The following is a 26076-nucleotide window of genomic DNA, read 5'->3' as shown; positions in this document are numbered from 1 at the left end:
ATAGCTTATGAATACAAGGAATAAGAGCAGTTTGCCCACATTTAAGCATGTTATTACCGGTAGATAAATGATATAGTCTTGGCGACTTGTTATATTTTAGTTTTGATATAGCTTTAGAAATTTCTTCTTGACTAATAAGCATGTTAAGTTCATTAAAGATTTTTTCTTTTTGTAGACTGTCTAGTAATTTATCAAGTTCGCTAAGGCGTTGTTTGAAATTGTCTTTTACTTCATTTAAATTTTAGAAGAGATCGATTTACCCAGGTGGATGGATCAACGGCAGAACTTTTATGGTCTCTTTCTCTCATATCTCTCAAGTCATTAACAAGATTCCAATAAAGCTTTGGATTATTCTCATGAAGAGATTCCAACTGGGTCAATATTGACTGCCTATGCTGTCTATATTTAAACTTACATAGTTTTTTATACTCTCGATAAAGTTTGTAGTAATGGTTTCTCACGAATTGTCCTTTGGAAATTTGCTATATATACGAGCATATCTGATGAGGTTTTGTCTAGTTTTCCCAAGATCTTTGTCAAACCATTTTTTATTTTTAGATTTTGAGGGAGAAGTTTTTATAAATTTTGGCTTTTTGAGAGATGAATGTGCAGCGGACAATATAAGATCAGTAAGTTCTGTCGTCGCTTCATCCACTGACTCTTGTGTGTCTTTGATACAATTATTGTTAAACTCTAAAAGCTTGTTTTGTATATCTGTTGAACACATTGCAAGCTGGAACTTATAAGAAGAATCATCAGACCAAATAAAATTAGGTTCCATAGGTTGTATACAGACATTACCATCTTTTTGTATAGTGTACCTAGCTGACATTGTCCATTCCAGCTTGCAATGAGTATCTGATAAGGTAGGTATAAAGTCAGCTACCTTAAAATGTAAAACCTGATCCAGGATACCATCCGACACCATAACATAATCTACCACACTTGCTCCATTAGGAGTATAACATGTTAAGTGGCCAAACATATCACCAAGGATGCGACCATTAAGGATTCGTATTTGTTGACTCACACATAAATCCAATAGTTCTTTGCCTCTTGTATCTATGGTCATATCTGGACTATATCTATTGAGTATTTTTTTATCAATAGGATAATTATCATAGACTGGCGTGTATCGGTGGTCATCATGTAAAATGAAATCAGATTCAGTTCTGATATTCTTGCATTAAAGTCCCAGCAAAGAAGAATGTTTCCTACCCTCTGATATTTACATATATCTGCTTCAATACAATCCAGGATATCTTTATCTAGACCCTTGGTGTATGCTGAGCCACTAGGTGGATAATAAACAATACAAATTTATAAATCATTGTCAAAACCAAAAAAATCCATATCAAGTTTAATCCATTGATAGTCAGGATTAGTATTTCTTAATATTTTAACATGAGTTTTTACAGCTGGCTTTCTCAAAATTGCCAAACTGCCAAAATGACGATTAGTGTGCTTTGATGTTGGTCTACATACTGGGTGATAATGAAATTGACCAATGTTAAAAAAGTTGGCATTTTATCCCAGATGTGTTTCAGCTAGAAAAACTATATCATATTTGTTTATTTCTTTTAAAAAGAGTGGGTCTGTTTTCTTATCATTAGTTTTAGATATTAAGCCCCCTGTGTTCCAAAAGCACATTTTGATACATGCACTAGATCTTGAATTGATTGGCATTTTATTCATATACCTAACAGGTAACACTCAAGAAATAAAAAATAAATGAATATGTACATGATGTACTGCACAAAAAAAAAAAAGAGAGTGATAAGAAAAATTTTCCTCATTCTTTTAAATTTAACTGAATCAGTTATAAATCAAATTTAGCTAAGATTGAGCTAAAAAAAAACAACAGGAATTAACCTGTTTTACTTTATGTTAAACTGGGGGATTTATTCCTTGCAAATGAATCTGTGTACATGGTGTATAGATATTTGCTTTGTTAACCAATTTTACTTGAAAAAAAAAGTGTATAGCAATTGTAAAACACAATATATGTAATCAAATGACAATTTGATATTTACTATATCAGTAAATCATAAAATTTGACACACAATCTCTTTAAATTATATACATTTTATATAGAACTGAAAATTGTGCTTTTCAGTTATGCTGTTGACCACGCCCATGTCCTTTGGTCTTCCATGACTTTGACTGGCTTCTTGAGCGACGGCTAGGTAAAGATACATCTAATGCAGCATGTACGGCCGGTTTTATATTGCCAGCTAAGATTGAAATTCCTTTGTCATTGAGATGGTATCCATCCTCACGTATAAGATCTTTATTTGGATTACCATAGATGAACATATTGCTATGTTCTGCAAAGTAGACATTATCCATACCAGAAAACTTCTGTTTCAACAAAACATTGATTATCTGCCCATTTGTTGAATTATTGATGGTGTGTGAATGAAACAACAATTTTAATAAGTGGCCATTTTGAAAAGATGAGTGATGTTAGATCAAACATTTCATCAACACATGCTGCTGTTTTTTTGGTCTTCAGGTCATTCGTTAGCAAATGAAGTGCTAAGACTGAAGGTGGAGTTGTAACTGTTGCTAGATATTCAGTGGCTTGCTGTATTGTATATTTTGTTACTTTGTTAACTTCAGCTATATTTGTAAGTTTCGGTGCATTAATTCCCTAAGTGTTAGATGTTCCAACAAGTAAGACGGTCAGGTTGGCATTTGATGGGCTTATTGGGATGTCAGCTTTGAATTGTGTTCCAGAATCTATCATTGTTGCAAGTTGCATTTTTAATTCAATTATTTCATCTCTCGAGATATTAAGTTTTGAAGATAGTTCTTTGACTGATAGATTGAGGCATTGAATTTCATCATTCTTATCCCTTATTCTGTGTTCATAAGTTTCTTGTGCATAGTTGGCACTGGAGATGGTATTTCTTAACTGTTCCGGTGTCTCATTTAACAAGCTTTTATTATGAGATAATTCATCCTTCAGATGATGTAGCTTGTTTTCTAATATGGAAATGCTCCCATCTGCTTGAGATTTAACCATGTTACTTGTTGACTTTAAGGTATCTATCTTTGAGTTAAGAGCAGTGATTATTTTATCAGTGTTGTCCATACAACGCAGTTTCTAACTTCAGAATGGCATAAGAGAAACAGGATTCCATCCTTTCTAAGTCACATTTATCAATACATGAACTGTTATTATTTAAATCACTTAGAGTTGTAGATGGGAGCAATTTTGTAGGTTGATCATGAGATACATGTATATCCGTAACTGTCTCACCACTACCACAGCTGATGCCATCAGTATCATTGATGTTATGTTGGCTTGTCTTAGTGTTAATAACCTCCTTAACAACAGTATAATCATCCAGTTCATGGGATTGTGACATGATATCCTTGCTATTTAATTCTGTGGGGAGAGTCCCAGATAATTCCCTAATTATCAACATTAAATTCGGAAAATCTAATTGGATAAAGTCATGATGGTGACTCCCCTGTACCTGTATGAGTCCTGTTTTTAATAAAGAATGTTAATTTGTATAGTCTTTCTTCTTTGTTATTTTTCACATCAATGGTAATAGACTTAAGTGTCGTGGATGAAGAGATGATTTGGGGGTTGTCTACCCATGTGATTATTTTGTGACTTTGTTATAAGACCAACCTTTGAGTATGCATGCACAGTCTTGTACCAGGCTTAGGGTAATTGAAGTTGTAATCATTAATCAGCTGTAATTGATTACAATTTTTTCAAGTAATCTTTGTAATCATTAATCAGCCAAAAATCTTATTTAATAGGCTTCTTCACGGTTTAATAGTTAGGCCATATTGAATAGGGGGCAGATTATTCAGAAGAGGTGGAAATAGTATGATAGTACAGGAAATCCTATGCATGTTTCCAAGCAACTGTCCTCTTTTAATGATGTTTTCCCGTATTTTTCAAACCATTTTTACCTCCATTTTGAAAATTTGCCCCTATAAAATGAATAGGGACAATTCGGCCTGGAGACAAGTCAAACCGAATCCAATCGGACCAACTAATAAGACAACTTGGACCTTCTAAGAAGACAACTCGGACCATCAATAAGTCAACTCTGAGCGTCTAAAGAAGACAACTCGGACCTTCAGTAAGTCAACTTGGACCGTCTAAAAGGACAACTGATACAAAGTATCAAAAGAGGATTTGAACCATATACATTATTATAAATTATTAAATGATATATTGTGCCTTCCATTGGGGTCAGGCTGTGTGGAGAAAGGTCCAAAATGTCGGGTTACAGGTAAATACTGTATGTCCTAAAATAGAAATTGACACAATGAACAATTGATCATTTTATCTTAAAATATTTTGTGTGTATACTTCATTCTCGATTATTGGAAAGATAGGAACTTGTTCTAAATCTTTCCTAAGGCACAGGTTAGCTACTAAATCTACAAAATGTATACACACTGAAATCTAGTTCCTTTATAATTCTCATGTCTGTGCACATATGCACATATAAACTGAAAAATTTGGGTATATTTTTGGAGCAGTTCATTCAAGTATTTATGTCTTTAAGGTGTGTTGATGTGCAGGCTTTTTTTATCATTTTGATGAGGTGATTGAGTAATGATACAATACTAGTATGATTGACAACTGTCATGATCACCAAAAAATCTCAGACAAGGTGGGGCCTTAATAACAATGCCCGACCTTCTTAAATGCCAATCATATTGACCTCATTACTAATCAACCTCAGTCTTACATAAATATACAGACCCTTCAAAATACATCTAAATACACGCTCAATACACAAATATTTGACCTCATAATTGAATATACAATTTTATGTATTAGATGTTTGATATATAGAGATGATAGATTTATTCATTGCCTTTTACTTTTGATCTACACTACATAAAGTGATTCTGTATTAATTATGTCTGAAAGCTTTAAGATAAATGATTAATTAAGAATTATACAAGATCTTTTTTTTTTTTTTTAAATATGAAATCCGAGTATAAATTTATAAAAGGTATATATATAACATGTATAAGAAAGGCCTATAATTTACTTATTATAAATCTACAATAATCATCTGTAATTAATCAATAATTTAGGTTAGTTCACTTATTTTTATACGACCGCAAAAAACATTTTGTGGTCGTATACTGGTATGACGGCGTCGTCGTCGTCCGAAGACACATTAGTTTTCGCACTCTAACTTTAGTTTAAGTGAATGGATCTCTATGAAATTTTACCATAAGGTTCAATACCACAAAAGGAAGGTGGGGATTGATTTTGGGGGTTATGGTACCAACAGTTAAGGAATTAGGGGCCAAAAATAAGCATTTTTGTAACTTCCAGACATAACTTGTGTGTAAGTGTATGGATCTCTCTGACATTGTACCACAAGGTTCCATATCACAAAGGGAATGCTGGGATTGATTTTGGGGGTAATTGCCTCCAAATTTTAGGAATTAGGGGCCAAAAAGGGGCAAAAAACAAGCATTTTTCTAGTTTCATGACAATAACTTGTGTGTTAGTGTATGGATCTCTCTGACATTGTATCACAAGGTTCCATATCACAAAGGGAATGCTGGGATTGATTTGTGGGGTAATTGCCTCCAAATTTTAGGAATTAGGTGCCAAAAAGGGGCAAAAAACAAGCATTTTTCTAGTTTCATGACAATAACTTGTGTGTAAGTGTATGGATCTTTATGAAATTGTACCTCAAGGTTCCATATCACAAAGGGAAAGCTGGAATTGAGTTTAGGGGTTATTGCCCAAAAAGTTTAGGAATAAGGGGCCAAAAAGGGGCCAAAAATAAGCATTTTTCTAGTTTCAAGACAATAACTTGTGTTCTAGTGTATGGATCTCTCTAAAATTATACTGCAAGGTACCATACCACAAAGGGAAGGCTGGGATTGATTTTGGGGGTAATTGCCTCAAAATTTTAGGAATTAGGGGCCATAAAAGGGCAAAAAAACAAGCATTTTTCTAGTTTCAGGACAATAACTTGTGTGTAAGTGTATGGATCTTTATGAAATTGTACTGCAAGGTTCCATATCACAAAGGGAAAGCTGGGTTTGAGTTTGGGGGTAATTGCCCTAAACGTTTAGGAATTTGGGGCCAAAAATTAAAGGGGCCAAAAAACAAGCATTTTTCTAGTTTCCAGACAATAACTTGTGTTCAAGTGTATGGATCTCTCTGAAATTGTACTGCAAGGTACCATACCACAAAGGGAAGGCTGGGATTGAGTTTGGGGGTGATGAATCATAAGGGGGTTCAAAAAATTTAGGGGGGGGGGATTTTTTTTTCTTTAAAATTTTCCATTTTAAATTGGTTATTTCTGATTTATATATAAAAGAAAATAAAAATGATATGGTTTGAATAGGTAAATTAAAAAATTTTAAGTTCTTAGACCACTTTCATTCTGTGTCAGAAACCTATGCTGTGTCAAATATTTAATCACAATCCAAATTCAGTGCTGTATCAAGCTTGAATGTTGTGTCCATACTTGCCCCAACTGTTCAGGGTTCGACCTCTGCGGTCGTATCAAGCTGCGCCCCAGCGGAGCATTTTATTTTATCAGTGATTGGCTTGAAACAGTTAGTAAAATTTTAAAACTCTTAATTAGAACAGTTTTTTTAAAGTTTATTCCCCATCAAATGTTTGTTAACAATTTTAGTCATTTGAATATAAGAAGTGTATATATATTTATGCAATCAAGATAGAATCCATATTTCAATAAAATAAGTTTTTTAATTTGTTTAACTTTATGTTGAAAAAGTACATTTTCAATGCCCTTTGCTGAAAAATATTTAAATTATAAATTGATTAAAATAAACTTTACAACTTTTAATCTTCAATGTCATATAATCATGATAATTGTTTTCATAATCAATAAGCAATTCTTAGAGGAGAAAAATAGTATACGTATGTTTCAACTTACAAAATTACCCAAAACAACCTTTTTAGGTTATTTTTTTGACACAATAAAGTTCTTAGCTTCAAGTCTATCTGTTGGTCCTATGTTTCACAAGGATAATTGATAAACTTTACCAGTGTTTACTAGAAGAATCTTTGATTTGCAATTTTGGTTTTGTTTCAAAAGATAAATGTAAAAGGTGAAACATGTAACAGGGAACGTTGTTTGGTTAAGATATAAACTTCAATTTAAATGAAATTGTTGTGCAAATTAAGGAACCCCCTATCATTCAATTTGATTCACATTTAGCTTATTTTATCTACTGGAAAAGTGCTTTTAAAGATCTGCAGTTAATGCAATTGTAAGCAATAGTGCTTTATTAATGTTCTCTTTTGTCCACACCCTACCTAAATATGATTTGATATTATCCAAACTACTCTTCCAATCTTTCCATAAGTGGTTTCCATCACTTTGATATAAATAAGAAGATGTAGTATGATTGCCAATGAGACAACTCTCTACCAGACACCAAATGGCATAAAAGTTAACAACTATCATGACTATAGGTTACAGTCATTTTTGAATCAAATATCTACCGGTACATTATATTTAGATTTTTAGATTTTAGTAGCAGAAAATTCAGGCATTATTAGTGTTCCTCTGTGTATATTCTCCCATTAAAAATATAAAAATTGTGATATCATAATTATTAATTCCTTTGTACATGTAATAGTAATTTTTAATTTTTCAGACTGCATACAGCCAGAGAGATGACGTCTACAAGTTTCTTCGTCAGGTGTTCGCATTACCATTCCTGCCTGCAGACCAAATACCAGATGCTTTCCAGAAGATGCAGACTAGAGCTGAGTCAACATCACCTGGTTGCAGAGCTCTGTATGGTCTGTTCAGTCCTGGGGTGTGTTTGGCAGAAGTGTCCGTACCAACAATGATGTAGAAGGATGGCACCACCGACTTAAAAAAGCCTCCACCTTATGTACAAGGAACCAAAGAAAACACCAACGGATTGCAAACTAGTCAGCGAAGGAAATCTATGTATCTTGTGTGAATGACAAACTTGTTTTGATTTAGTGTAACTCTTTGTTTTAATTAGTGCTTAAATTATATGTTTTTATGTAAATGACATACCTACTATACTTGACTTGAAATAATTTCTTTGATGAAATAAAGAAATGTATGTGTATATTGCAGTTATACTGGTAGTTTTATTTTTAAATTGGAGCATGCTTGGACTAATACTACAATACTTTAAAATACTCAACATATTCAACATATATCAAACAAACAAACAAAAAGTGAATTTGCCAAAACATTACAAACATTGTTTTTTCATACAGCTTTCAAACAACAGAAATAAAAAATCTAGGGACTATCACTCAATTGTCTATATAGACGTCTTTTCATAGACGTTCCCAGTTGTCTTTTTCGTCATTTATATACTCAAAATCAGCATCATTACTTTATTAGAGACTAATCATCAAACACATTCTTTTTCCTTAAATCGCTTATTTCTTCAAAAGTATAATTTTATACTTAGTCTGAGTTGTCTTTATAGACAGTCCAAGTTACTTATTGACGATCCGAGTTGTCTTCATAGACATCCAAGTTGTCTCCGGGCAGACTTGTCTCGTACCCTATTCAATATGACTGCACTAACCGTGAAGGGGCCTATATAATTTGATGTTAACTCGTACCACTGCTTACTCGTACCATTAAAACTATAGTACAATATATCTAATTTGTAAATCTTTGAATAATATGAATTAATTTTCCTGAATGTTATTGTATTATTGATTGAATAAATATATACAAAAATGGCAATACAATGTATACAATTTATTTTTATAATTTTTTTTTTATTTGCAAATTTTTATACGACCGCAAAAAATTTTTGCGTCGTATAATGCTATGATGTCGTCGACGTCATCGTCCCAAGACACATTTGGTTTCCGGACAATAACTTTAGTTTAATGAATGGATCTCTATAAAATTTTACCAGAAGGTTCAATACCACAAAAGGAAGGTTAGGATTGATTTTAGGGGTTATGGTACCAACAGTTTAGGAATTAGGGGCCAAAAACAAGCATTTTTGTAGTTTCCGGACAATAAAACTTGTGTGTAAGTGTATGGATCTCTCTGAAATTGTACCACAAGGTTCCATATCACAAAGGGAAGGCTGGGATTGAGTTTGGGGGTAAGTGCTCCAAACGGTCAGGGACTAGGGGCAAAAAAGGGGCCAAAAACAAGCATTTTTCTATTTTCCAGACAATAACTTGTGTTTTAGTGTATGGATCTCTCTAAAATTGTACTACAAGGTTACATACCACAAAGGGTAAGCTGGGATTGAGTTTGGGGGTAAATACTCCAAGGAAGGGGGTTTCTACAAAATTTTTGAAATCTTCAATTGAACAGTATTGCGCAATAGCAAGAAATCTTCAATTGCACAGTATTGCGCAATAGCATAGTATTGGGCAACAGCAATAGTACAGTATTGCGCAATAGCAAGAAATCTTCAATTGCACAGTATTGCGCAATAGCATAGTATTGTACAAAAGCACAGTATTGGGCAATAGCAAGAAATCTTCAATAGCACAGTATTGCACAGTAGCAAGAAATCTTCAATTGCACAGTATTGCACAATAACAAGAAATCTTCAATTGTAGCAACAGCACAGTATTGCACAATAACAAGAAATCTTCAATTGTAGCAACAGCACAGTATTGCACAATAGCAAGAAATCTTCAATTAAACTTTGTTTGATTTCATTAAAAACTGAATTATTGCGTCTGTATGATATGCTGAATCTTATGATGCATTTAGCTTTTTTATTTTGGGCCCTGTTTTCAAATAAGTCCATATTAAGGTTTGAAGGGTCCAAAATTAATCTTTGTTTGATTTCAACTAAAATTAAATTTTTGATGTTTTTTTATATGCTGAATCTAACCATGTTGCTAGATTTTGGATATCAGACCATACCAGGTAAATTAAATGTCCCATTTTAAATTTTTAAGATCTTTGACCACATTTATTTCGTGTCAGAAACCTATATTATGTCAAAAATTTGATCACAGCCCAAATTCAGACAGTATCAAGCTTGAATATTGTGTCTTAACTTGCTCCAACTGTTCAGGGTTCGACCTTTGCGGTCGTATCTGGTTGCACTCAACGAAGCATTTTATTACAAGCTTATGAGTTATTAAGTGAAATTTAAATATTTATTCATCATTCAACACCATTAATGTGTACAACTATTGGCATTGTAAGTGTCCAAATTAAAATTTTCGATTACATCACTGGTCTACGCTTGGTGGTGAGTGAAGCCATCAAATTGTTGTCAGAAGTCATAATTTAAAGTATCTCCATATTAATTAAAACACAAAAGAAACAAGTTACAGGTGAAAATTTATTGATTAAATCCAATCAGCAACAGGTAATCCTCATCGGGTAAATCAATCACCTATATATTGTATGGCCCTCAAGGAATGAACAAATTTAGCTCTTGTAATCTGTCCTGACTGGTATTTTGCCCATATTTCAAATAAGTATTCTAGTTTCTCTTTCTCAATTCTTGACTTAGGTGCTTTTTCATCAATATAACAAATTTTAATGTAATTAACCGACTGTTGTTCAATGATAAAAATCCATCTTAACATACATGTATACATTTTGTTCCTTTACTAGTCTATAACTTTAAACTCTATGTTGAAGACCGTGTCCATCCATGTGAACTAATTAACGACAAATACAAGTTGAATTTATTTATGTTATGATTACAAATCATTTAAATTGCTGGTAGATGACTATAGATAAAAAGTGCAAAAGACTGGTCAATTTAATACAGGTGTATCAAAATTCAAAGCGCAAATGTCCTTTAGTGTTACAGGTAAAAAAGGGCAAACCTCCTGCGCCCGTATTGTAACTATTGACACGCTGATTAAATTTCACCTGTAATTCTTTACCACACAGATAAGATTGAACATGTCACAATTTTACCGAAATTAACGTTTTTTTAACCGATAAATTATATATATAATTATAGCACCTCGCTTGGAAATTATAGGACTGCGCGAGGACTAATAGGACCATGCTCGGAAATTATAGGACCTTGGGTCTGTGGTGCTTTAATGGCCTGGGGAGAACACTGTACTATCCTGTAGAAAAGACATTAAGAACAGAAGTGAGGAAAGAATCTCTATCCAAGAGCCCCCTCCCCCTTGCTGCTACCCGTGCAGATAGTCTTGAATGTTTCAAGACCTACCTACATGAGACGCTCATCTACAATGTAGACCATTGTCCAGAATGTTTTTAACTTTCACTGTATATAGAATGTACATGTATAGCACAATTCTCTCTTTTACCTTATAAGTAATTTACATACATGTACATGCGCACCCATGTTATTATAATACAACACCGAAATGGAAATATAATGGCCACATCATTACAATATGATACAAAACCACTGAAATAAACAAACAACAGTAACAGACAATCTGTCAACAAATTACCCATACTCATTATAATCATTTTGACCAACCAAAAATTTATTAATTTAAAACTCTACGCATTTGCATGTACACTGTAGTAGACGAAGAAACTTTCATTTAAATTATACTAACTATTAATCAATCAATTTTTAGTGCCAATACAAAATAATATATATATGCACATGATACATTTGTAAATTGATTTCTTGTTTACTGATATATAGTCATATTAATTTTGCAGTTGTAAATTTGTGCTTCATCATGTTCATAAAAAAAATTATAATTTGTGTAACTAATCCTGCAAAAAGGAATATTTTTTTTTAACTTTCTTGATGATAGAAACTACATGTATGCAATAAAAGCATATGATTAAAATTTAAAAGATAAATGTTTGTGGGATATGTGTCAATGATACAGCAACACAAAAATTGAAAATATACAGAGGTCAGCATATTGTCTTTAACCATAGTGATGTATTTTAACCTTTTGATATTACACAACAAACTGTATTTATTGTATGACCCAGGAGTTTTCTTAGATTCTTTATAAGTCAATGAAAATGAGAAAGAGGGGGTAACCTCCTACGAATTGGTAAAATGATATGAGAGGAAAAGTCTTTAATTCCATTTGAAAACTGAACGAAAGAATGTTAAGTAGCAACATGATTTTTAGTAACAGAATAGTCTTAATGTGTTGCACATGTATGGATATGTATGAATGAAAAGTGAATCTGGACTAAACTGCAGCTCTCTTTAAAATTTATAGGTGTCTGCTTGTGTTTGTATAACATGGTGCTCAGTAAACATGGTTAAATCAATAAGGCTTTGCCAACTGGAGTCATTTTAAATATTGAAATAGTAACCTCCATAAGACTTTTTCTAGAATTTGGTCCATAAATGTACAACCCTTACAAATGCCTCATGAAAACAACATGATTATTCAGTAATAAAGATTTTATATGAAGAGTTAAAAAAAAACAACATTATTTTGACGCTGTGCAGTGAACATCATATGAACATCAAATGACCTAATTGTGTGTACAGTTCTATTTATAGATGCCAGAAATAGAGATGGGAGAAACGCCAAATGAATTCCAGTTAAAGAACCCACCAAATGATGGTATATCAAGTGTAAAATTTGGTCCTAACTCTAGCCAGTTTCTTCTAGTTTCATCATGGGACTCTACAGTCAGATTGTACGATATTGTTGCCAACAACAAGAGAATGGAATATTTTCATTCTGCACCAGTTTTAGATTGTTGTTTCCATGTAAGTATGACAATCTGAAAGGGAAAGGCACATTTTATAGCTAATACATGTACAGTCATGAATTTTTTTAATTTGTCTGATACGTACATTTTCCAAATTTTTCCACTTCTAAATAAAGGTCTAAATTGAAAAAAAAATACAATTTTTTATCCTTTGCTAAAATGTAGTTTATATCATTCTGTAAATTTAAAAATGTGAAAAAAATAGTAGGGATCACTGAGATTTTTTTTTCAAGCTACAGGTTATACAAAATGGTAAGATTTTGCAAGTATATATAATGCATAGAAAAATGACTTTTTGAAAAGAAAGAAAACAAAATGGCATAATTCTAAAATAATATTAGAATGTAGCTAAAAAACTTGGCCTTTAACAATAAGTAAAACCCAAAACATGTCACCTTATCTGGCTGCACACATTGTTGCGAATCAAAGCCAACAAGTCTGCTCTAACCCCCGAATGTCATATGCTTGTTTGGAGATCGATGCATCAAATACCAGTTTGTAACAATTTTTGGCTTGGGATTGTCAAGATTACTGAGGTGTTAGTATACTCTCTGTAGTAAGTCCATCTTATATGTACACATGTTTGGATTGTTGTGAACTTATGAAAAAATATATGCCAAATTTGATTCAGTGGTTCACTGAACAAAGAAATACATATATGTAAGGTTAACTTTTTTATTTAAGGTAGTTAAAGTTGTTGTCAGATCTACTTGAAACATTATTCATATGTGATTTTTTTCAAAAATATGACAAATTCAATTTTCACACACAAATTCACATGGTGTTGATGTAATTCAAATGTGCACCTATAGTTTATATAGACTTTGGTAGTAAAGATATACAGTGAGTGTTTACACTCCGTATAAATGTACATAGATATGTGATACTGTCAGCAGGGCATGGTATCATATGGAGGGGACGCATATTCTTACTTGGACTACACAGAATTTTTCATGGTCAAGATAAGTTTACATGTTATACTTTTTAATGCATGTAAGTTTATGATGTTTGTAGAGCCTTATAGTTTATAATTGCAGTATATTTTTTCTAAATTATTGAATGTTATGTTTTTATAGGATGCTGTTCATTCATACAGTGGAGGACTTGACAACACATTGAAAATGTTTGATTTTAATACTAATTCAGGTACATTGATTTTAGTAACAGGACATTCAGAAAATGTTTATAAAAATAATTATTTATATCAATGTTTCTATCAATAGAAAGATACTAGAAAATTTACCTGCAATTTTCCATAATTTTTTAAAAAGCATTGATAATACTGTAAGAATTTTTTTATTGTTGTCTGTTCTTTGGATCTCTTCCACCAACTGAAAATGTAGTTAAGACTAAATAAACTGAAGAAATTTAGTATTTATTTTCTTTCTGATTACAGAAAACAAAAGTACATAGAAAAAATTAGAGACTGTGTCCATCCAACCTGAGGTCAATTTCTTCAAATGTTATAGATTAAACTTTCTCAGAGCTGTTCAGGAAAAGATACATTGGGATTCTGTACATAACATTTTAGAATTAAAAAAATCAGCATTGTAACTGGAGAAGTACATTTTATAAATGTATATAATAGTACACAAAATGGAAAAAGTTACAGTAAGACCATATTAGGAAAAAATGTAAAACGAAAAATAACTTATAATTTCAGGTACAACTGTGGGTACACATGAAGCACCTATAAAATGTGTAGAGTATTGTCCTGAGGTCAATGTTGTTATAACAGGAAGTTGGGATTCAACGGTCAAATTATGGGATCCCCGTACTCCTTGTGCTGCAGGATCATTTAGTCAACCAGATAAGGTTAGAACATTGTAATACAGATCAAGGCTAGCATGGTGAATATGGAAACAGTTGTATAGTATTGCCTAACATCAACTCTTTTCCAAAAGTAGATCTTAAAGTGAAATTTAAGTTGGAATTAGTTCATGTAGTTTAAATGAGATTTTTTTAAATAAAACTATATTCTAAAAATTACAGTTACATGTAGCCTTAGCAGGCACAAGGTTAGATTTTTTTTGTGTTCAGTTTGTTATATAAGCTATATATATTACTTAATATAAGTGATCATCAAGATGAATATATGTACATGTATTATCAAGTTCACGTCTCATCAAATTCAGGATCTTTAATGTTGTGTAAGAACATTTCAGAATTTAATGTTAAAATTCACACAAACTACTGTTTCGACTTTTTAATATAAGAGTGAATATATATCTATGTACTGTAGGCATCCTAAGAATTTTCTTTCATAATTTATATTAAAAGAAATATAAAAGCTTATGAGACAAAATACAGGTTATGGTGATATGCTTGTGGCAGATATCTCATGATATTTTCTAAATCAAACAATTTAGCCAAGGAGCAGTTCTTTAATACTCTTTTTGATTCAGCCATGCTGGATCTATGTGATCACTAAGGTTTTGGAGATGGTGCAAAATTCTATGTTGAAGACATGTCATGAAAATAATTATGTGTTTCTATGACTAGCTGAAACTTTATACACCATCAACTGCTAACTTTTAATATGTTATTTGTTCTTAAATTAAGAAAAGGTTGGGCGAACAACTTCTTTATATTAGATATACACTTGCATATAGTTCCTTTGTAAATCAAAATTTATACTAAATTGCCATTTATTAATTAATGTGGAAAATGTGATTTATCAAATTTAAGCCGTTGATAAGAATAATGAAAGTGTTTTATCAGTATCTTATGTTCCTGTAAGACATTGAATAAAATTTGGTATCAAGATGTGTATTGATATCAGAGTTGATTCCCACACTTTTTTGAGATGCTTTTATTCCCATTCTTGCATTAGGCAAATGAGATTATTGGTATAATACCAGTATGATGGATAGCTGCCACGATTTTCAAACAATTACACTTAAAGGTGTAAGTATTAATTGGATTAAACTCCACTCAAATACTGTCTTAATTGACCACAGTTATATTAATATATCATGACAGTTCATAATCATACTGGTATTGAGGTCAAGAATTCTTGACCTCAATAGTTGTAAAATCAGTGTCATAATCATCTGATATAAGTTTTACAAATTTACAGTTTATGAACATTATAATATTTCTTCAGTTACCGGTATGTATTTTCCTATTTCTCTCAGAATTTACCCATTTGATCTTCTTATCGTTGAAAACGGCATCGCAATTCATTAACTTTACCCGTGGTTGCTATAAGACGCTTTACCTGTACAGTTGTTGTTAGGTGCTCTCTTCGAGGCCCGTGCTCCTAGTATAAATAGTGGGTAGCTTCTCAGTAATTTTGTCATTTGTACCGAAGACATTGAATGAAGCAGATCAGAAAGGTTGGAAAGGAAATAGTTTGAAGCAAGCAACAGGATTAGTGTAACAAAAGTGAGGTGTTTGAAACCTGCTGACAGGATATAGTTAGGCTGAGACAGTGGTTCGGTACAAATTCTCCAAACAGGGCTGGTGCTAAGGTTTGCGTTTCACATCTCTCACTATTGCAGTGAGTGTTTGCTGATAAACCATGCCTTAGTGCTACCCTGTTGTTCCGACAGTTATAGACATATTTTCATACAAAAGTTTACATAGTTCAAATTTGTTTCATGCATTAGTTTTCTAATAGGTTCCATACATTTAGGTTTCAGCCTATAGTTCCAAATATTTGGTTTTAACAAGTATCAGACTGAAAGGGTTTTAAACAGTTTTTATTTAACAGGATCCGGTTAGGTTGTTAGGTGTTGAAATTCATTTTATGTAGTATTTGTTTTTAAATTTGGTAGTATAGCGTAAACTGTTTGACTTTAGAAATTTTGCATTGCTCTTCAAATCACTAGCAGATTTTTTTTATTATTTTTTTTAAATTCTGCAACTGCTGCGACACCTGCTGAATCTAAGAATATTGCAAACTTTATTTCCACATCTGTACTTAGTGCTGATATGTATAGCATTCTAATTGAAAACTGGCAACCACTAATCATAGTTTTTTTTCCTTTCCTAAACGAGAAATGTACGGGTTTAAAAGATGCTTCAAATATGCGTGGCTGCACTATTACCCATGGATTGTCTATTCAACTTCACCAACGGAATTTAATGCAAATTTTGCGTTTTGTTTGCTACTGACCACAACCTCGGACACAGAATTTGGTAAAGGTAAATGGTGAATGTAAATTTCACGGAAACACAGAATACCACCAAACAGCCTTATTAAGAGAATTACAAGACTTTCAGCTCTTTCAAACTCTTAAAGACCTATTTGCAATCAACCATGACAAGCGAGAGACTCAATGGCCTTGCTTTAATGCATATTCATATCAGCACGGAAATTGTCAAAAGTGCAGTGATCAATCAGTATGCTAGAGCCTATAACATCAGAATGAAATTATCAACAATAGACTTTTTAGGATAACTTTGTACATTCAATGTTTGCCAATTTTCATTTATTGAAGTATTTTTATCTGGAATTAAATTATTAAACTAATCTAAAAATTCAATTTTGAGGAACCATATGACGGATAAACAAAAAGTGTGCCAATTATTGAAAACATAAGGTTTTTCTAAACCCCCCCGCTTTAAGCTCTGGATCCGCGCCTGCAAATCCCAGGAAACTGGCCAACCCGAGGATAAAAATATTAAAACGCCCCCACCTGGTTACACATTACATAAGTTAATAATTAAGGTCTCTAAGTTACAATTATCAGTAATTTGGTTGAAGCAATAAACACAATTGCATAACTCTTACCTGAGCATTTTCTGCAATAAATTTATTTGTTTATACCCCCAATATTGCTATTTAACAGTAATCGGAATAATCCTAGCATAAGGTAAAATTGAGAATGGAAATGGGGAATGTGTCAAAGAAGCTGAAGGCCACCAATGGGTCTTCAATGCAGCGAGAAACTTCCGCACCCGAAGGCGTCCTTCAGCTGGCCCCTAAACAAATATGTATACTAGTTCAGTGATAATGGACGTCATACTAAACTCCAAATTATACACAGAAAACTAAAATTAAAAATGATACAAGACTAACAAAGGCCAGAGGCTCCTGACTTGGGACAGGCGCAAAAATGCAGCGGGGTTGTTTTTTGAGATCTCAACCCTCCCCCTATACATATGTCATGCCAACAACTGGTTTTAGAATAAATGTGTTTAATTCCGATGCAAAGACCCTATAAGTGAATCAATATTAAAGCCAAAATATGCAATCTTTAATGACCTGACAACAGTATAGTAACTATATCCCATCTTAATAAGTCTGTTTAAAGGTTTTGTTAGCTTTTGAGGTGAATACTGACATTTTTGTGCTTTGTAAAGAATATTACCATAAAAGATTGGATGTGAAATACCCGAACGTATAAGATATCTGCATGTTGAGTTATATTTACAAATGATGTCCTTATACCGATGATAAAATTTAGTAAATGTTTTGACTAGTTTATGATATCGAAAACCCTGGTGTAATAATTTTTGTACATGTATATTTGAATACAGGAAATGTATTTTTTCCTTAATGGAAATGAACACCAATTTAGATAAAAGTTAATTATTTATTTTTGTTGTTGTCGAGAAAGTGCATTTTTAATGCCTCTTTCTGGAAATTATAAAGCCAATTATTATTAATGGCATATAAAAAATATGCTACACATTTGAAGATTTCCCTTAACATTCTTGTCAAAATCATTGAATTTCAAATGTTTCTAAAAAAAAGATGTAAAAAAACCTGACAGTGTCTTCAATTGAAATACCAAAATAATTTGCATCAATATTGCAAAATTCTCCATCTTTTGGCAATAGAATAGAAATTTAGTGAGATTATGGAAATGAAGATAACAAAATAATTATTGAAAGTATAGTCAGAAAAATGTCAGACTAGCTACAAAATTGGCTGAATCACAACATCCATGATGCTTTGATTTAATTAATCATTTTTGGAAGGTCTTAAAAACAAATTGGTAGCATGTGCCTTCAAAAGGAAGGTCAGTTCATAGGTTGGCTATGAATATTGATTCAGATTGTATCTTTTGATAATTAATCAGAACTCCAAACAGTTCTCTTTAGAGAAACAAATATCATACTGGAAAAGTCTTTCTACATTTTTTTCATTCCTTGCATTACATAGCAGAAGACTTCTATTAAAATCATTGCAACTACATACATACAATCAGATGCATCAATATCAACAATATAAGAATCCTAATTAAGTTCTTTACAGCCCCTTCAACAACAAAACCTTATCTTATCGACATGCTGAATTTATCATATAACATAGTTTTAAATAAGCAACTGGTGAATCTTTCTTGGCCTCATCATATGTCTGGTTTTCTGTGTGTATTGTAAGGCAACATAAAAATAACAACTAGTTTTGACATTTTTTTTAGGTATACACATTATCTGTGTGTGGTGACAGATTGGTTGTAGGAACAGCAGGAAGAAGGATTCTGGTCTGGGACCTAAGGAACATGGGATATGTACAACAAAGACGGGAGTCAAGTCTCAAATATCAAACAAGATGTATCAGATGTTTTCCAAATAAACAAGGCTATGTTTTAAGTTCTATTGAAGGTAAATTACATTTTAAAAAAGTTAAGGTATAAAATGGCAGGTTAGTTTTTGGGAAAGACGGCTTCAAGCCGTCAATTCCCTATGTGGCTGGCCAGACTTCCAAGCCTCTCACGTCACTCATTTTGTTTTTATAGTTGGGGAAAACACCTCAAAATTTCATACTGAATTGATGAGAAGGAGACACACAAATAAACAGATTGACTTAAAACACTTTTTTACACATTTGCCTTCTGTTTCTCATTAAATTATCGTATCTTGGGCTCTCCTTTACATTATTTACGTTTCTTTTACAATCCGGAAAAATCAGTATTACGAAATATTCTAAATATATCCATCCTAGTGTCAGTAGTGACGTCATGGTTGGAATTCCACACTAGGTAGAAGCAGGGATATCCTTTACTCATTATTAAAATCATTCACAGAAATCGTGTACGATTTAGAAATCGGTATTTGTTTATTTAAAAACATAATTTTGTTTGCTGTAGATGATTCAAACACAATTTAGATTTACGACATAACAAGTATTAGTGGGGTTGACAACCCAGAAATAGGCATATAACAGAATTTCGCGACCGGCTGACATTTTTCAAAATGGGAGTTAAGTACCTTGTGTTATATTAAGGTAGATAGGGAAAAAAAATTCTGAGACAAGTGCCTGTGCTAGATCCTAGTCCTGGCTTGTCATTTTTCTATGTACATATTTATAGGCAGAGTAGCTGTAGAATACCTCACCCTAGTCCTGGCTTGTCATATTTCTATGTATATATTTATAGGTAGAGTAGCTGTAGAATACCTAGACCCTAGTCCTGAAGTTCAGAAGAAGAAATATGCATTTAAATGTCACAGAATCAAAGAGAATGGAATAGAAATGATTTATCCTGTAAACGCTATAGCTTTCCATGCACAACACAATACTTTTGCATCAGGAGGATCTGATGGTTATGTCAATATATGGGATGGATTTAATAAAAAACGACTTTGTCAGTTTCACAGGTAAGTTCTGTAGAGAAATAAGTTTTCAATTATATCATTTCAAGTTTATCGACTCAATAAATGAAAGCAGAAGTTATTCATTTTTATTAGAACACAATATAAAGAGTAATTACAAGAAATTCAAACAAATATGTATCACAGAATATGATTAATTATCTAACAAGCAGTCATGCCAAATGTTTGTAAGCAAATTAAGCAACAAAACATCAGAAATAATATATGATATAAGCCAAACAGATCAAATTACACATTTGAGATAACCACACTCAAGCAATACTTTTACTCTTTAAATACACTAAATGAATAAAAAATCACAGTTGTAAGGGGAAGGTTGGTGGGTAAAATAATCTTTTCAACAAAACATTCCAATGTGCTTTTAAATCCTAAACATGGGAAAAGGCATGAGTGTTCTGTATCTAAGAAACACGCTAGCCAATCACTATACAGAATATTTTGAATAAGTACTCGCAGATAAAAAGTAAACAATGATCCACTTAGTGATCATCAATTTTTTTAATAAGAAATAAAAAAAATCATGATTTTATTTTATTTGATATGTATATTAAAGTAATTGCAGAGGTCGTAATAGGAGTAACTACAACATAGAAAAGCCATTTTTGTGCATCTTGGAAATGCTTAATATTTTGATCATTTTCTTAATTCAAATATGCAAGTCAGACTTGCAATTGATAATAAATCATAGAAAACAACTGTTATGCAAAGTTTTGAGAGAACTTTTTACTTCAATCTGTTACTATTTTGCTTCAATAAAAACAGGTGAAACATTTTTTTCTGTGTTAAGTAAAACAGTTTGGCTTGGTTCAACACATGAACTTGATAGTTTATTTTTTGTTTTACAGATATCCTACCAGTATTGCTTCCCTTATGTTCAGCCACGACGGATCAGTTCTTGCGATTGCTTCTTCATACATGTATGAAACAGATGATGCTGTGGATATTCCTCAGGACTCTATATATATCAGGAATGTCAGTGATCAGGAAACCAAACCAAAAGCTTGAACACCTTCAATTAACATTTTTATCAGATTCAAGCCATAATACAGTACATAGTCTTTCTCTTGGTTCATATAATGTGTCTCTAAATGAAGACTGACTTGGTTATTTAAGAAAAATACGCTCTAGACTTTGTCAGACATGTGCATTTTGTCATATTTAAACATTTTATCTCATTACAAATTTAATTCAATGTCAAATTGAACTGTGTATATGCATTGATGTAACATATTCTTTCATTTTATTATAAAATGTTTTTATTGCAAAATTTGCAACATGATGGGTTTCATAAAAATAAAAACTGACATTTTAATTTTGATAACATTATTTGTATGGAGTATTTCCTACAGTTACAATAATTGATCTCACATTTATTTCCTACAGTTACAATAATTGATCTCACATTTGTTTCCTACTGTTACAATAATTGATCTCACATTTGTTTCCTACTGTTACAATAATTGATCTCACATTTGTTTCCTACTGTTACAATAATTGATCTCACATTTGTTTCCTACTGTTACAATAATTGTTCTCACATTTGTTTCCTACAGTTACAATAATTGATCTCACATTTGTTTCCTACAGTTACAATAATTGATCTCACATTTGTTTCCTACTGTTACAATAATTGTTCTCACATTTGTTTCCTACTGTTACAATAATTGTTCTCACATTTGTTTCCTACTGTTACAATAATTGATCTCACATTTGTTTCCTACAGTTACAATAATTGATCTCACATTTGTTTCCTACAGTTACAATAATTGATCTCACATTTGTTTCCTACAGTTACAATAATTGATCTCACATTTGTTTCCTACAGTTACAATAATTGATCTCACATTTGTTTCCTACAGTTACAATAATTGATCTCACATTTGTTTCCTACAGTTACAATAATTGATCTCACATTTGTTTCCTACAGTTACAATAATTGATCTCACATTTGTTTCCTACAGTTACAATAATTGATCTCACATTTGTTTCCATTGTTCCACGATCACAATCTTAAGTACACACACAAATTTGAAAAAAAAATCTTTACAGTACTGGTTATTATCTCCCTTTTTGCCATGACATTCTCCAGATGTATTTTCTACAATTCTGCCATAGCTATTTTCTTGTTCCCCTATAATTTTTAAAGCTCCATCTAATCTTTGATATCCCTGAATTACCCTTTTTGGTGTACCCTATGATTATATATAGGATAGAAAAATGTTGTTTCGATTTACAAGTTAATTTAAAATTTGATTTCTATGTCATTCCCTGTGAGTGTCCCATATCTATAAAATTTCAAACCATAAAGTATGAAAAGCATGTTTAAATTTATAATTTTGTACAGTTGTTATTTCTGATATTATGTTATATGTCTTTGCAATGTCTTGTTTGTGTCAGTCTTATGCATTAGGTAACATTTTGGTCAAACAACAAAGCAGTTGTTTTAAATGCAATGCAGACATGTTCCAAAATCAGTGCTGATCAACTTTTTTAAAGAGGCATTGGAAGCCCTTTCAATCCTACATTTCTTGAAGGAATTTTATAAGATTTATAACAAAGGTTAATATCAGTAATGTCTTGGACACTTAGACAATTAGTGCCAATCAACAATTTTTACAGGAATTATTCCCCTTGGAAAATAAAAATCATATGGTAAAGTGCATTGTAAATGCTCTCCAGCCTCACTTTCTTCTAGGTTTTTTATGAAATTAAGATCAAAGGTTAATATGAGCAATGGCTTTGGAAAGTTTGAAAATCAGCACTGATCAATTATTTTAACTGGAATTATGTCCCTTGGAAGTGTTAATTCGGTTTCAATTCTTTCTCAGGTACGACTGAACGAAACGACTTCATTTGTGGTCAGCAGCTTGGTAGTGATGAGTTGTATCGGTTGAGCACTTTTCAGATCTGTCTGACACCTATTCCTTGTTGCAAATACATTGTACTTTAAGTTTTTCAATATGTTGAATGAACTTAATAATGTTCATCGCATTTCTCCAGTACTATTGAACACGATCACTTCATTTTTGGTGAACAGCTTGACAGTGATGAGTTGTAAGGTGTGTGCACTTTTCAGGTTTGTTTTTCTTTTATAATTGTATATTGTTTTGTCCAGAGTAAGGCTGGTTCCATTGAATGACTGTTTAAACTTCTGATCTTGATATTATATCATACTATGTCAAGAGTTATGTCTCCCTTTAAAGGAGTATGTGTAGCAGAAAAATTAGTTTTGAGTACTCTGGATTTATTATTTTTGGGATACCATTTTTTGTCGATTTTGTGGGTAAATGTAAACCACAAATTCATATGTTCAACGACGTTTATCTGCAGACACCAAAAACAACAAAATCAAATATCAACAATTATACAAATGTTCCTCAATCCACAAAAATTGATGAATCCACAGTATCAGATAATTTTATAATGACTATATCTTCAGCTGTGCCAAAGGGCTTGTGTGAGATAAAAGCATCATGTGACTACCATCCTTCTTGTCCATTTTACCTACATGACAGTCTTATAATATAAATAGAATACAGTCAAAAAATGGAATAGTGATTTTATATGACAATATAAAGGCAATTTAAATCAGAATTTTATGAAACTGTCTCACATGGAACCCCTTTCAAAACTATGTTGACTGTCTTGACACTAACAGAGATGACTACTATTAGTTTTTTCTCCAGAGAGTGTATGCACAGTTGGGACCGTGTGCATTCATTTATTCATGAATCCTTAAAAAAATTTAGATCTATATAAACCCTAATCTTTCAAAATTCATGATCATCATCCTTCTGTTAAACTCCTTTCCTTAAAAAATCAATGAAAATCACTGATTAGTACAGATGGTTAGATAAGTGATTTCACACATTTACACCACTTTATGGTAGAGGTTTCCTTAAATATTCATTTGCATTCACTGCCCACCTTTGCACCTTCCTAAAAAGGTCAAGGGCATATAGTAATGGCATATGTCTAGCCATCCGATTGACATAACCAAATAAATAACCACTGGACTAAATTGATTTAAATTGAATGTAATATTATTTACCATTAAGGATTTCATTTTTAAGAATTTCGCTTTTGCTTTTATAGAGTCCTGGCCCTTAATTTTCAAAATAATGTAAATTTTATTTTTTACTATTGATAGAGAACTTCTCAACCAAATGGATTGAAATTTCATTAAATGTTATTGACCACTGCATATACAATAAGGTCACAGAATTCCAGACTTATGTATATATGTGCAGCAAATGTGAACACTAATTGATTTTTGGTAAAATTTTCAGAGGTACATGTACAACAGCTAGATGCACTATACAATTGTATGGCTTATAGCCTGGAGTTTCTGTATTGACAAAATTTATCTGACCATGATATGGATATACGAATGTTTAGGGTATACATCAATGCGACAGTCACAAGATCAACACACAGTCCTTATCAATACACTGTGCCATTGGATTTTGTGGGTGAAGGTAAACTTGTATGGAGAATTTGTTCCAAGTATCCACAAAAACAATTTTACCTAAAAACCACGAAAATTGGTTCCCTTTAAAATGAATTGTCTCAAATTAACAAAAAACATGGATGTGACACAGTACAACCTTAAATGAGGTTCCTGACTTGGGGAAAGGCATATGCACGGAATAGAAAGGAAGCCTTGCCGAAATTATCTTTGGAGTACTAAGATTCTGAAGAGATAAAACAGTTGTGCACACTTTTGTAGATGAAAACACATTTTTTCGTTAAAATAACAGTGGCCCAAGACCATGTTTAATGACAGATGGACTCATTAATGTCAACAGAGGATAAGAAATACTGAATTATTTCCTTTTAAGTCATGTTTGATAGACTTTGAAGTTAGCCCAAAACTCTCAATCTGAATCGTAAATGTATTATTTACCAAAAATTTGGAAGCAATTTGATCCTTTAAAGAATATTTTAACGATTTTTTGTAGAATGTTTTTTTAGAGTTGAGTCGTATCAGCCATGGTTGCTTTAAGTTTGGGCCATCAACCACAATTCTTAAACTGGATACTAAACAAAGTATTTGCTCAAAATTTACTAGCAATTATACCTTAACAAGATTATTGAATTGTTTGACAAAATTTCCATTTTAGTACCGCTGACGGCCATCTATATTTTGTGGATGTTTTCATCAACCAACATCCATAATAAACGAACACTGAACCTAGAATGTATTTGTCTAATTGATAGTTGTAAAAATGCTATTTGGCCATATGTAATGGCATTTGAGGTCATCAACGACCATTCTTAAAGAGCATCCTAAAACATTTACTGAACCAGATGCGTATTACTTAGTAAGTCAATGAATGTCTCCTAAAAGAATGGAATATCTGTTTCACAGATGACGACGGATATGTTCCAATTGTCGTAACCACAATCCGTCCTCTTTACCGAATTAGACTTATCACCGGGTTTGTACTTACATGAGCAACACTACTTACCCTTCCGGAGCACCTGAGATCACACCCGCTTTTTGGTGGGGTTTGGCGTTGCTCAGTCGATCTTTAGTTTTTTATGTTGTGTTTTGTATTCTGTTGTTTGTCTTTTGGTCGTTTTTATTTTCCATGGCATTGTAAGTTCGTTTTCGACTTGTACGTTTGATTATTCATTTGATATCTTTCGCCTCTGTTTAATAAAGTGATGCTCGAGACCAATATATTTTAAAACTTAAAACCTATAAGAACATTGAAGAGCTGAATTAACCGACAAAGACCAAAAGTACAGCCTAACCCAGACAACGAATCAGAGCTATGTATGAGGGCGGTACATTCCTTAAAAGCAAGTGATTTCCATAGTTTTATAACAGCAAACA

General features: G+C 32.3%; 1 protein-coding gene across 4 annotated transcripts in view; it reads left to right on the top strand.

The window, feature by feature from the left end:
* LOC127734159 (mitotic checkpoint protein BUB3-like) overlaps nucleotides 1-21546 on the top strand; it is a 30419-nt gene extending 8873 nt beyond the window's left edge. For 3 of the 4 annotated variants that reach the window (XM_052243877.1, XM_052243875.1, XM_052243876.1), the window contains exons 2-7: nucleotides 12442-12666; nucleotides 13745-13814; nucleotides 14332-14483; nucleotides 19043-19226; nucleotides 20000-20219; nucleotides 21080-21546. In XM_052243877.1, the coding sequence (XP_052099837.1) occupies nucleotides 12454-12666; nucleotides 13745-13814; nucleotides 14332-14483; nucleotides 19043-19226; nucleotides 20000-20219; nucleotides 21080-21239 (999 nt within the window). In that variant the 5' untranslated portion in view covers nucleotides 12442-12453 and the 3' untranslated portion in view covers nucleotides 21240-21546. The remainder of the gene's footprint in view (nucleotides 1-12441; nucleotides 12667-13744; nucleotides 13815-14331; nucleotides 14484-19042; nucleotides 19227-19999; nucleotides 20220-21079) is intronic. The other variant, XM_052243878.1, reaches the window with a different exon arrangement.
* Nucleotides 21547-26076: the final 4530 nt, after the last annotated feature.

The sequence above is a fragment of the Mytilus californianus genome, unplaced genomic scaffold (assembly GCF_021869535.1).
Source record: "Mytilus californianus isolate M0D057914Y unplaced genomic scaffold, xbMytCali1.0.p SCAF_3, whole genome shotgun sequence".
NCBI classification, from domain to species: domain Eukaryota; kingdom Metazoa; phylum Mollusca; class Bivalvia; order Mytilida; family Mytilidae; genus Mytilus; species Mytilus californianus.
This window is presented reverse-complemented; position numbering and strand designations above follow the sequence as displayed.